The 14,546-nt window shown below is 39.0% G+C and overlaps 1 protein-coding gene across 1 annotated transcript in view; it reads right to left on the bottom strand.

Annotated features, from left to right (window-relative positions):
- Positions 1 to 14,546, bottom strand: part of CYGB (cytoglobin) — a 60,179-nt gene that overhangs the window by 27,899 nt on the left and 17,734 nt on the right. The window contains exons 2-3 of the mRNA XM_014071881.2: positions 6,858 to 7,089; positions 1,714 to 1,845 (exon numbers count right to left, since the gene is read on the bottom strand). Of these exons, the coding sequence (XP_013927356.1) occupies positions 1,714 to 1,845; positions 6,858 to 7,089 (364 nt within the window). The remainder of the gene's footprint in view (positions 1 to 1,713; positions 1,846 to 6,857; positions 7,090 to 14,546) is intronic.

Genomic DNA, 14,546 nt, shown 5'->3' with positions numbered 1-14,546 from the left:
ATACTGGGGCCTATTTTCCAGTTGGGTCTTATTTTTGGAGAAACATGGTAGAATGGAAAAGATGCAGCTGAGCTGAAATCTTGCAGCCAAGTACCCCCATATGTGCTACCTTTTGAAATCCAATCTGAAGCACTAGCCACCTTAGTTAGCAGTGATCCTTCCAAGCAGGGGACAGTCTACCTGTACATATAGATAGCAAATTATATCCAGTTAAACCAGATTTTTCAGGAAGAGTCAAACATCACTCCATCATTATATCTTCCTTGTTTCCCTTCCAGTTACTGCTTTCCATATGTGCCACTTTAAAGACTGAAGTGCCTACCATGTGCTGATTCATTGTGGAGGCAGCACTGCCTTTGGGAGGCCATCCAAAACCTTGGCAGATTCCTTTCTGCAGCAGCCTAGCTGACTAATTCTTTGTTCTGTCTAACCCAGTATGAATCAATACTGGAAGGGGAATCCCAGTGCACTCATCTAATATCTCTGAAAATAGGCCAAAACTGACATGCTTTGCCACCTAAGTAGATCACTGAGGTGAATCACAGCTTTCAAAAACTGTAAACGAATCAGCATCCGTGAAGGAATAAAAATATAACTGAGTTTGGAGAGAGATGAAGTGGGATGATTCAGTGGGCAGAAATCACCTGATTTCTTATTATTTATAATCTGGGGGGATTTAATTTTGAGCTAGGGATTGCTCTAAGAAAGATATTCTTAGATATTGCTCTAAACTATTTTATAATTCCACTAAGTATGAATTGAATTTCCTGGGCTGTAGAAATACTGCAGACGAGTCGTGTGCATGGTAGTGAAAATTGCCAGCCTGATAAGACATCATGCCCATCCATCAGTGGAAGATTTGTAGAATTACACTTTTTTCTTGATGGGTTGAGAATTAAATACCTCTATTAACATCAAGCTGAAATAACTATATCTGAAATAAATTCATTCTGAAAGCTATTACCATAAACTAATAGCTTTTAGAATGGTAACTGGCTTCTGCTGAAGCAAATAAAGACTCTTGCAATACTTTAAAAGAAAATATTTATTGCATCATTTGTGGATCATTGTCCACTCTACCTGATGAAAAGGACTCAGATCCACAAAGGCTTATACAATTACCAATTACTGTTAAAGATGCTACAAGATTCTTAACAAGATCCATATAGCATGTCTTCACACATCCTAGCACCACATTATTAGCAAACCTGGTAATTCTAAAAGTCACCACTGAATGCATTTCATCTTCTTTATGCTGGCTTTCCATTCCAACATGATTACTAATGCTAATACAGTACAGCAGGGGGTCCCCAATGCCCAGGCCATGCTCACAGCGGGCCATGGAAGCAGTGTGCGTGCGAGTGCATGAAGCCCCATTTGTGTGAGCGGCAGGTGCACATTCCTGCTGCTGGCACAAATGGAGCTGCATGTGTTCACCCACCACTCATACGGAGCCATCCCCTCCTCCCCCTGCCCGTCCGCAAAGCCAAAAAGATTGGGGATTGCTGCAGTACAGACAATTGCCTATCGCTCTAAAAGGCCAAGCACTGGACTTCTTCTTAAATACCTACAGAGCTATGTCTATGAGCCTATTGCAAGTAGAGTGAAGGGGTGAAGGGTCATGAGAATCAGGGTGAAATTGTGCAGGAATCCCAAGCCTGCCCTGCCACATTACACTCCCATTATTGAGTTTGGAAAGTGCATCCAGCCCACCTCCTTGTATGCAGCCGTCACATGAGTGTAGATGAGGCTCCTCATCTTGGCCCAGGCTCTCTGAACCTCTGGAACACTGAACTCATTGGTGTATTGCTCTGTAAGCACTTCCAGCAGGACGCCAGTCAGAATCTGGGAGAAGAACGAAGATGAAAAGTTAGGAGAACAGAATTTCTCAGTCTCTTCCGAAGTTTCAAAACAAGGCATGACCATTAGCACCCCCTTTTAAAACTGCTATCACTTCGGCTGTTTGCTGTCATAATGGGACTTTATTCGTAGTTGCTGTACAATACCCAGTAGATGAAGGTGATTAATGATGACATAAAAGCAGCCTTCCTTAATATTGGGCTTCCCTGGGATTATAGACTATAGCTCTTTCATTCCTTGGCAGGATGTTTTGGTCTAAAGGGTGTACCTAAATAATTTTAGGCTTTGGATATAAGGGTCTTAATTTCCTGATCTTTCCTAATCATCTTAGATGACTAGGTTATTTCAATTCAGGGGCATGAAACTAGTCGTTCTCCTTTACTTCATAGCCATTTTATGTTTCACAATTGCTTGTCCTTGATGCTCTGAGCATGTGTAGTAAGACTATGCACCCTTTGAAAATGACACTTCAGACATTCAAGCTTGAGCACAGCACATTTCTGCTATTCAATAAGGCAGACTGATTAAAACACACACACACACACACACACACACACACACACAGATAAATATGATAAAAAAGTTGCAACTCTTTTATGAGTTACTCATTTTAATTATTCCGTGCTTATAATGTGAAAAAATAATCATTTAGGCATATTAAAGTTGGGCTTGTTTATTATTTTCCTCATCATCTGACTGGTCCTTTGTGACCATTTCAGCAGCCTGTGGGACTCTGAATTTCATCCCCAAGGCTGCACCACAGCTAGCATTGAGGGAACTGTAAAGCAGACTACTTGAATGGTAACATAATTCCAAAATCAAATTAACAGAACAAAATCTGGGATAAAATTAGATGATCAAATACTTAATAAAAGCAAGGGAATTAGAAAAGTGTTTACTTGATATTAGAAAAACATCACTCTATGTGCTAAGAGAATTCCGCAAGTAGGAGCCCCAAAAGCTATCCTCAACACATAATGTTATTAAGAAAACAACCCCTTTAGTCATAAAGAGTCATGGGACAACTCATCTAGAAGCAGATTCCCCCCCCCCACCAGTAGCTACCTGAAGATTAAGTATTTGCATTCAAACTGGACAGAGACTGCAAACTGCACAAGTGATGGGTGTTCCAATTACTAGTTCTAATTAGTACTTTAGCAGCTGCATTTTGTGCTAACCCCTTGAACTGAAACATGATTTGGCAAGTGCTTCAGACTTCATGTGAGTGCAGTATTTCATCTTACTTTGCTATCTATGAAAACAGCTTTTCTCGGGCTTCTTCACAAGCTTAAGAAAAAACGCCTTTCTTTAACGAATCAAAAGGAATCTGACTCCTAAGCAATGGGCTCATAAAGAAGCCTGAAAAAAACAACGGGTGTGTTTAAATAAACGGCAGAGAAGTGTTGCATACACACTGTGTCTAAAGCAATTCTGAATTGCTGTCAAAATATGCACAACCTGCCACCTGCTACTTCTGGTTTGTCTTCAGAGATAGTTCACTTGTGGTTCACTACAGCAATCCTGGTTGAAGATTCCTATTGCATGAATAACTCTAACCAAAGTATTTCTATCCAGGAGAGGCTGCAAGTCATTCCCCAGTTTGCTATAGATTACATGTAATAGAACCTCAGCATAAAAGAGATGAAAAAAAAATATTTGAGAACATTCATACCATAGCTTACAGCTGATGCCGCCAGCTTCATGTTTGTGTCTGAAAGTCTAATTAGGAATTTCAAACATCACAGTCATAAAAAGGCATCAATCTTGTCAGAATAGTGGGCAGATCTGATATTTTAAAACTATATTCTTTATTCATTGCAAAAGGTCGAGAACTGTTTCATCTTTTTTCAGTTTACCTTTTAACTTTTTTCTGGATAGGGACACACTTTAGAAAAACAAACAAACCAAAATCTGGACTTTAGCCACCACCTCAGTGCTAAAAAAGTAACCAGTAACAGTTTTAAAATGAAAAGAAAATGCTTTGTGCCATGCCAGCTAAGCTTATTGGTTTGGTTTGGTTTTTTTAAAAAAATCACCACAGGTAATTCCCAGGTTAAGGGAATCGATCAACTATTGTTTCCAAACGAGGCCCAAAACTACAAATCTTGCAGCACCACGGCAGTTCTTTGCTCTTGCCGACCAAAATGGACCCGGGGGCTGGATTCGGAGGCTCCATTTTGGTGTGCAATGGGCTGGGGGATGCCTGCAGAGGGCCAAATGGAGGCTCTGAAAGCTGGATCTGGCCCCTGGAGGCTCCATTTTGGCCTGCAACCAGGCCGAGGGAGGCTCACGGAGGGGCAAACAGAACTGCAGAGGGGTGCATGAGGCTGGAGAGAAGACTGCTTGCTAGATCTTCACAAGGTAATTGACTCAGTGCAGCAGGTTGGGGGAGAAGGTATTTGGGGAGCATGAGGTATTTCAGTGGGTCAGGGAGGCATTGGGTGGTCTTAGGCAGGTGACTTGTTCCATCAGTGGGCCCCTCATGGCCTTCCCCACCCTGAAATACCTCATCTGTACTTAACGAGTCTTGCATTTGATTAGCAAATGCGTGGTTGCAAGGAAGGAGTGATCGGATTCAAGGTACGAGATTCACTCCCATGAATCCTTGGGCTATGAATGGAATGGGCAGGCTGCATTACACTCAAGGACTCAAGGACTACCTGTATAACAGTTTATATACTTTAAATCAACAGGGCAGATCAGAACAGGCTACTTTATATTTGATTGTCATCTGATATTCTGGAATGTGTTCTGCCAATCTTCTTTCTGTCTGTTCTACACTGTGACTGCTGTAATCTTTAGTGTCTAAACTGGGAAACTGTAGATATTTTAGATCAAGCCAAATCCAAAAAAATGCTAGGGGATTCCTGCAAAGTTGGCATTCTGACAAATCAGCCATCAGCAGACACATAGAGATAAGACCTGTTTATACACCGCTTTTAAAAAGATACAACCAAAAGTCAAGGAAAGGAAGAAATAGCCTCAGAGCACCCAATATCTAGGATTAGTAGGAAGCAGCACCAGATGAACATGAATGAAACAATACCAAAATCAAGGCACCATTAAAGAAGAAACCATACCACAACCAAGCTGCTAAACGTATATAAAAAACCAACAACATTGCACTAATGTTAGCGAAATAATAGAATGTCTGAAGAAAAGCAACCAAGCTCAGTGTATGCATGTATTCTTTTGGGGCCAAATTACCATTAGGACAATGCATTTACAAGGGTTTGTGCCCAACATTTAATGTTTTTGGTCATTAGGTACATATCATGCATTTCTCTATGATAAATCAATATCAAACCTTTTCAATACTGAACTTCCTAAAAAAAAGTATGGTATGTGAATCATAATGATTAACAAAATATTACCTGTCCTGCAATATAGTTACAATTTTTAGAATTCTTAGTGGAACTGGAGAACCATTTCAGTCAAGTCAGGTTCTTGGTATGGTTACGTCTGATTCAAGGGGAAATGTTATGTGCAGCGGCTTTTAATGTGTCTTGACAGATTGTAGGACAACATTTTTATTTGAATTACCTCTCTTATCACCAGATCCTACTGCAGTGTAACTTATTACCCATTGTGATTCTCCATCAAGTGTACAGGCAAATTCAAAACACTGAAATAATTTTTGCAATACTAATTAGCCTATTTCAGTTCTTCATAATTATTGAAGGGCATGGGGTTTAAGTAGGAAGCTGTATAAACTATCAACTATCAAAATTATGATGTATCCAAATTTGTGGGTAATTCATTTGGTACTCTTTGCTCTGTAGTGCACCTTCTCTCTGTTTTGAGCACACTTTGAACTACATTCATTTTTATTTATGAGAACTAGTGAGTGACATAAATTTTTTGTCTATACTGAAGGACAATCATGGTATCATCCATCGGTCATCAACTAGAATCAGTCATCAACTAGAACCAATGAGAGATCTAGAGTTCAAAATCAATAGAAACAGAACTGCAGTAAGGTGAAGTTACTCCAAGTGCTCTATTTACAACGAAGTCAATAGCTTAGATCATGGATATCAAACTTGCTGTGTCACATTGCAGTCATGTGACGTTTCACAATGTTTTTCCCATTCGTGGAGCTGGGGTAGGTGTAGCCTGTGCATGCATCTCGCCAGTTTGACACCCCTGTCTTAGATCAAAGAGCACGAACAAATAAGGGCTCATTGGCTTGAGATTCTTTAGCAGAAAGAATATAGTTCCCTAGAACTGACAGAGGAAATCAATCCTGGAAAAAGACACAAAATAATAATCTCTAGAGAGCAGCATATATAACTGCAGTATTTTCCATTAAAGTAAAAGTCCTCTGAAGGATGGAAAGACACTCTAGTCTTCTCAATCTAAAAATGACAATCTGAGTAACCTTTCAAATAGCCCTAACCCACTATTTCTTAAAAAAAAAATGTTTTTGGAAAACAGCAATTAATTCAAGTCTGAATTTGCTGCCTCCCTGAAGAGTGAATAATGGAAAAAATGTATATGTATTTGTTGGTCTTTGCCCTTTCTTTATAAGTACTCTTAGGTTATTGCAAACAAACTCAACTCAATCCTCATGCTAAAATAAATAGGAATGATTGTAATCAGAAGATTTTAATATACACATTTAATTGTTCATTGGGTCTTACAAGTAAACAGAATACTGATGATCACACAACAAAATGATGTGTAAATTCTGTTATAAGAATTAGATCAGGAGTGTCAAACTGGTGGCCCACGGGCTGGATGCGTCGTGCACAGGCCACGCCCACCCCAGCTCCGTGAATGGGAAAAACACCACGTAATGGCAAAGTGGTGCCTCAGGTTTGACACCCATGAGTTAGATGGAGATTCTACATCACTTTAATATTTTGAGATAAAATTTATCTCAATAAATTGGGAATTGCAAGGACCTACTAGCCAGTCAATATTACTGTTTTATGTCAACTTTGTTTGGTTTGGGATTTTCTTATCAATGTTCAAGGACATGATTTTGCCCTTACCTTAAAGTAGACAGGGTCAACTTTGTGCTTGACAGCATGTGCCTTGCCCACCAGAGCTAGCACAGAGGAGACCTTTTCCGAATCGTATATGTTCTCCACCACACTATTAATAGCCCCCATGACCCTCCTGGCATGTTTACGCAGCTGCAGGCTCCTTTCCATCTCTAATGGATCTTCCATGTGCTTGAATTGGCTGAAGTACTGCTTGGCAGATGGGAAGTTGACAAAAAATCTGTACAATACCAAAAAGAGAAGAGTGCCGAATTAGTTTGGAAAACAATATGTCACAATGTGTTTTGGGGTGGGTGGGGAGGAGAGAGTAGTGGATGTGAAATCTTTGAAATAAGGATTTCAAGAGGGAGACCCGGACACCGTTTTTCATGACATCATTAGGGCAGCTTCTACCACAATGTTAGTTTTCAGATGAATTGTAATCATGCCAGCAGAAAAGTCCATTGTTTTAAAAGAATTTTGGGGAAGCTGTTTAGCTTCATTGAGCTATTTAGCTATTTAGCCCTGGTTCGAATCTCAGAATGGTATGGCTAGCTAATGAGAGCTAAATCACTTGAAATAGATCTATATTAGTCTCTATATTATTTCATTGTTGGTAAAACATAAAATTAACACAAATATTGGGGGTTTATGTACTAATTGCATTCATATTCTGCTTCCCCCACCCAAGAAACTCAAACTGTTGGGTGGGAGACATTTTTATCCTTCCCAACAATTCTGGAGAGAGAGGATAAGGACTACAGTTACCTGGAGTACTTCATTGCTGAAATTTTGGGAAAAGATTAGCATGATGTGAATGAATCAGAATTTCAGTCAAGCTCTCCCCTCTTACTCGCAAATGCATCTTGTCCTCAGAAAGGTTCAAAAGCCTTGAACTATGTGGCATAGAATGGCAGCCTGAGGTATATTTGCCATGGCTTTGAGAGTTGCTTCCTGATGCTTGCACAGTTTGCTCTTCAAGCAAATTCCTAGTTGGCCAATTTCACTCCAGAGACAGGTGGGGGGGAAACAAAATGACCTGGCTGTTTTTGATCCTGACTGTTTCCTCCACCCACACACCATCACAGTGCAGTTGACTCTTTTGGTTCCACTTGATTAGGTTGTTCCCACTTGGCCGGTCTCACACAAGAGGTTGTCAGGGAAGCCGTGTGAAGAAGCAAAAGGAATAACCGTATCTCTTGCTGCCTTCCCTTAGACATCTGGGATTCATCAGCCTGCCTAAAATAAGTTCTGAAGTGTGAAGAGTGCGTGGAAAGCAACAGGATGGGAAAGATGAGAGACAGAGGGCGGGGGGGGGGCAGGGAAGGGGAGGATTAAGTGCTTTATTTTGCCTTTTAAATATTCTTCCATTTTCTTTCTGATCCAGTCCAAATGCCTGTCTCTCCAGTCGATTTTGATAGAAGGAAGGTTGCTTCCCTCAAGGAGAAGAAGCAACTTGGAATTAAGGAGAAACTTCCTGACAGTGAGGTCACTTAACCAGTGGAACAGTTTGCCTTCAGAAGTTGTGGGTGCTTCATTACTAGAGGCTTTCAAGAGACTGGACAGTCACTCGTCTGAAATGGTATAGACCTACAGGGTGTCCTGCTTGAGCAGAGAGTTGGACTAGAAGACCTCCAAGGTCACTTCCAGCTCTATTCTGATTGAAATGTATGCCAAGGCTGCTTGGCACACTAAGTCTCACTTAGTTTCTCTGCAAAAGTCTCAGGTACAGGCCTGTCCAATGCTTATTTCTGCCAGCAACAATAGATTCTGCCTAATATTTTTTTTCCCAGGGTCAAAAAGCAGCTATCTGATAGATGGTCCCAAAGCAGCCTGCCCATTTCTGGAAAAAGAGGTAGCCAAGCAAGTGAGACAAAGTGGATGCCAGATTGATATCTTAGTAGAATAACTGTTGTGTTACAAAAGAGGAAAGAAGGCAGATCAGGAGTCAAAGCCAAAGGATTGTTGCTAATATCTTAATTAGGATGAGCCAAAAATGGCAGAAAAAAATATGAAATCTTTGGAAAAGCTTTACAAGCAAGATGTTGTAAAAAGCAAGCTGCTTAGATTAATTTATTTCTCACTAGAGATACAGAATTCAGCTGGGTTAAGAAATTGCAAAAGTAACTTTGCAACCTATCCTTGCATTTCTGACCTTTGCAGATCTGTAAAGCAAAGGAAAGCTGCACAGGGCCATCTTAACAGCATTATGGGCTTCATTTGTTCCTTGTCTGGTGCCTTATTGGCTGGTGTTAATTTTTTTTACAAACAAGGCAGAGGGCACAGTGAAAGAAGCTGAGAACCGAGTCAAATGACCCCTAATTTGACTTAGCATTGTTTTATAGAATGTTGTCCCTCCCTCCCAAAAGTACCCATATTGTTTAGAGTATAAGACGCACCAAGATTTTGAAGAGGTAAATTTAAAAAAAAAAGGTTTTGCACTCTGCAGACCTCCCAAACGCTCTGCACGCCTCATTTTTTGTGAAAAACAGGGCATACATAGCCTTTAGGAGGTCTGCAAAGTGCTCCTGGGGGCTGGCGGGAGTCAAAAATGAGGAAAAAACAGCCCATTTTTCACTCTTTTTTTGCCCTCCCCAGCTCCCAGGAGCACTGAAGGCTACGCTCATCCATTTTTGTGAAGGGGTCATGGTTTTGGGAGGCCAAAAATGCTGTATTCAGTGTATAAGATGCACCCAGATTTTCACTCTCTTTTAGGGGGGGAAAGGTGCATCTTATACGCCATAAAATATGGTAATATAAAACTAAATAAGTTATGTGGAGCTATTGCTATCTGCTTTTTAAATCAGAAAGAAAGGAGCTCAGCACATATTGATTGTGAGGAATGCATACAGATACATAAAAGTGCATAAACTTGGGAGTTGCAACAACATTTTGCAGTTCTGTATTGAACAATTTAGATTCTAATGCTCCATTACGTTTTTCCTGTCCCACCTCCAGCCCATTTCTTCAGTGGCCTTGCCTCCTATCCTGTCCACTAGGGCTACTTTTCACTCTCCATCCTCCTTAAAATATTTTTGAGGTTTTCACTTTTAAGAGGCCTTTCTTCTAATGCATTTATATTTCTGCAAAGAAAGAGGTATGCTTTCTGACATTCCCTCCTAAGTATGAAGTGTGGTATTTTGACTATACAAGCAAGTGCACCCAAAGCCTGGCTGTCTGAATTAAGGTCTGACAAAGCCCCTTCAAAATACATTCTGCAGGTGTGATTTATTAATCTGCTCCATGTTTTGCTTCCCATGGATTTCAGCTATGTTTGCTACAAACCTCCAAGAATCATTACAAATGAGTGGTAACGGAATACATGCAATTGATTAATTAACCCTCAGCCTTTGAATAATAGCTGGGAGTGAGGATCAAACTGTAACTATCTTTCAGCTTGGCTTACACATGGATTTCGCCATGGGGGAAAAAATGATTACATCAAGATGGGAAAAAAACAATTGTGTGAATTCAAAGCTTGGCAATAAAAACAACAAATATTATTGTATGTTACCAGAAAGCTTTGTATACCTAACACATGCTATTGCTCAACATGGACAAATAAAATTGATAAAAGGCAGCTGTCAAAGTATGAATTCTATGGAACTGCTTATCTTATGAATTCCTTTTAAGTATCTTCTGTTGTCTTTTGAGACAGACGGCTGATAAATGTGTACAAGATGTCATTTGAAAAAGGTCTCTTTTCCCTTGGCCTTTTGAGGACACACGTTTTGTTTCTGAGATTATAATCCTATAATTAAAGAGTGCAATTCTATGGTAAATGGATGGGTCTATGACAATTGGCCATGGCCAACTCGCCACAGCAATCTACACACAGCCAACTTGCCACAGTCAACTTGGTGCAGCCAACTCACCATGGGACAACTCACTGTGGCACAAGAGTTACACCAATATCAAAGAAATGTTGGGAAAGGATCATTAGAGAAAGGATGCAAACGGAGGGACAGAATGAATTGTGAATGACAAAAATTAAAATAATTTTCAAATTTATTTTAAATAATAAAATTGAATTGTTAAATTGTCCCTTGGTTAGTTGGCCACAGTGAGTTGGCTGTGGCAAGCTGTCCCAATCCGCTCCTGAAGGATATCTCAGGGCTGATAGAAATTTTGATAGTTGCTTCTCTGACAATGAAGAATTCTGACCCTAGTGACAGAATTCTGGCACAGTTTTAGAGAAATCTATTTTAGTAGCCAATGTGACCTCCTGCAATCTGTTCTTTTGAAGCTCTCTAACATCAAAAAGAGGCAAAAGGAGATGACCGTGGTCAATGATCAGGTCTTCAGACTTATTGCCTAAATATTAAATGCAACTTCTCTCTCATTCCTGGCCAGCTGCTAACAAGATGTTTTTTTTAAAAAAAATATTAACTCGAAATATTTTTATATTCTTTGAAAGATGAACAGTTTTTCCACTGTCTTACAGAATAAAGAATAATAATAACAATAATAAATATTTTTTAAAATGATGTTAGCTAATGATAAAGAGATATTTCATTTGTTCATTACTTATTTACAGTACTCTCTTATTCCTTATCTATTGCTTTTGTACCAATAAGGCATTCAAGGCTGTAAAATAAATGAAACCAATTCTATCGGATTTCTTTGTTAAATGTAGTTCACAGAAAAAATATTCCTTATCTCCTTTTTGGTCCTATTGGCAATGATTAATGTTTCCTTAAAAGTTAAAGGCCTTCCTGAATCAAAAATATGAGTGGGCTCAAAATTGGAGAGTACTTCTAAATCCAATTTGCTTCTTAAGAACTGTGAGTGGGGCAAACAAAATATTATTCTGTTCATGAATTTTGTTAATTTGTTTCAGGATCCAAGTTATTATTATTTGGATGTATCTATTGGGAAATCCAGACTAAAAAAAAAATAGAACCCAAGATAAGAACTGTGCTGTTGGAGCAGGATGTATTGCTAAAGAAAGATATCATAAATTTATGGGTTGTTGTGTCCTCCCTTAACAGCAGAATTTGAGAAATGGTTGTATTCAAAGGAAAGATTTCTAGGAAGGCTGAGAATATGTTTTCAGTTTGTATGTTTTTGAAATATGAAATCTCTTCAGTATGCTGGAAAAGTGATCTATATATTTATTATCCTTGTAATCTTTCCAATATTACTTATGAAATATATTTGCCATGTGAGATTCGTGGTTCTCTCTGAGCTCGGTGGTCTTCATGCAGACATTTCATTATCAAACTAGTTAACATAATCAGGATTAGGAGGGAGTGGGGTTTTGTCTTATTTTTGTATACTGGTAGTTTGCCCTTTCAGTGTTGGTGGGTGTGTTCTTGGTGGTTCATTAATACGTTTGCCAATCTGATAAAATAATTTAGAATGGAACCTAGTAAATCTGGAGTTTGGAGCAAATGGAGCAAATTTTAATCCATGAACACCTTAAAACAAGAATCTTTAACCACAAATAAGAGCCAAAGGCACATCTGTATCAGTGGTGGGATTCATTTTTTTTACTACCGGTTCTGTGGGCGTGGCTTGGTGGGTGTGGCAGGGGTAGGATACTGTAAAATCCCCATTTCCTTCCGATCAGCTGGGACTCAGGAGGCAGATAATAGAAGGGGGTGGGGCCAGTCAGAGGTGGTATTTACCAGTTCTCCGAACTACTCAAAATTTCTGCTACAGGTTCTCCAGAACTGGTCAGAACCTGATGAATAACCACCTCTGGTTTATATGGATATTATACTAAAGCCATTGTGTATAAAATTAAGCCCTTTGTAGTATCCTCATTCTCTCTGTGTACGTGTATGTTGTTGATGGTCCTTCAAGTCAATTATCATTCCTGATGCCTACATGGACAAATCTCCTTTTGACAACATTTTTAGAAATAATTTGCCAATACTTTATTCCGAGGCCAGAGGGAAAAAATAACCACTGGTTCAAAACCCAGGTAGCTTCTTGCCACAGGGAACACTTATTTTGACACAATGACATCAAGATAAATGGGATAATAAGAATCAATAAAATTACATTGTTTTGAAGTAGTTGAGAAAACCTTATTTCAAATGAGGAAAGAGTTGTTTTTCATTTGTTTGTTTGTTTGTTAATAAAGAAGGGTCCCTGTTTCCACAGTTATGTCAATTAAGAGGGAACAGGAGAATTTTCCTATGAGGGCAATATATTATCCACAACTATTCTGCCGTGGTCGAACCTTATGCAATTGTTGGCTTTTATAATGAAAATAAAATAATTTTTCTCATAAATGACTAATGGCCTGAGAACAACACACGGCTCCAACTATTCAGTAACTGTGATGCTTAGTATTTTATTTAAATGTACACAGTGGATACCGTCCAGCATAATAACAAATAAATTTCTCAGAAAATACACATGCCACTTAGTTTGCATTAATGGAACGCTGCTGGATCGTGTCTGTTCTTTAAATAAATAATGTAAAACTCCACAATTACAGAATTGTAGAACAGCTACTATTTTTATTACCAGCAACAGTTCTAACTTCTGATCAGGAAAATAAGTAAAGGAAGCTTCAGGGACGATATAACTTGACAGGAGCTATTTGAAATTTAATCATTTAATCATGCCCTTTTATACATGCGTGTGACATCATGATACATTATAAAAATGTGGAACCTGCATTGCATTGATGTGAAGCTTTATCATCTGCCTCCCCTCCGCACCTGCCCCACAGATGTCACTATACTCCAATGAAGCAGAAATGATGGATGATAATATAAGTTGTAGCACAACATGTGGCTTTTCATTTTGGAGTTCTTTCCCATTTTCCACTGCCTCATTGACTAGTTGGCTGATTTTTAATTCTATCTGTGACAGAAAAGTTTGGTTGGAAGGCAAGTAAAAATTCTCAGTCTCTAGAGTGATATAAAGGAGGAAAACAGTTAATATGTTTAGATCTGATGCTCATTTTCTAAGCCATAGTTTAATTTGATAGTCTGGACTGGATCATACTCCCTAACATGATGCAACAAGTATACCAAAAATGGGGAAATGTTGGTTTTCTAATGTTTGATTATCAGAACTGTAATGATATGGTTTCCAGTAATGAGTAACTGATAAATAAATCACAGTGAAACTTCTTAGTTAGGTGTCTGAACAAACCAAAGATTAACATTGCATTGTAAGTGACAGTAGAAATCCAGCTGACTAGGCAACCGATTGTAAATACTGTGGTTACTATTACTGCCCCAGAAAAAGACATCTTAGGTCCTTTGGGTTAAATCTCTAGCCAATTTTGTGGAGCAATAGACTAATATTGAGAAAACCCATTGATTTTTGGAAGCTAGTGAAAGCTAAACACATAGCATCTCTTGTTTTGCCATGTAATCTGTTGACAAGATCTATAGCTCTGTTATCTTGCTGACAAATGACAATACATATTACTCTTATTTGATCTACTAGACCAGTGTTTTTCAACCACTGTGCCGTGGCACACTAGTGTGCTGTGACATAGTGTAAGGTGTGCCGTGGGAGAATTACTTTATATATAGTCAATATAGGCACAGAGTTAATTTTTTTTAACATTTTCTAATGGTGGTGTGCCTCGTGATTTTTTTCATGAAAAAAGTGTGCCTTTGCACAAAAAAGGTTGAAAAACACTGTACTAGACACACAGAAGAAAATGCTATAAATTCTCTCTTTCCTTTCATTGCTTCCTCCTCCTCCTCCTCCTCCTCCTCCTCC

This window comes from Thamnophis sirtalis, unplaced genomic scaffold (assembly GCF_051295495.1).
Source record: "Thamnophis sirtalis isolate CommonGarterSnake01/CBP01778 unplaced genomic scaffold, rThaSir2_p1.2 scaffold_3, whole genome shotgun sequence".
Taxonomy (NCBI): Eukaryota; Metazoa; Chordata; class Lepidosauria; order Squamata; family Natricidae; genus Thamnophis; species Thamnophis sirtalis.
Note: the sequence above shows the minus strand (reverse complement) of the source record. Positions and strands in the feature narration are given on the sequence as shown.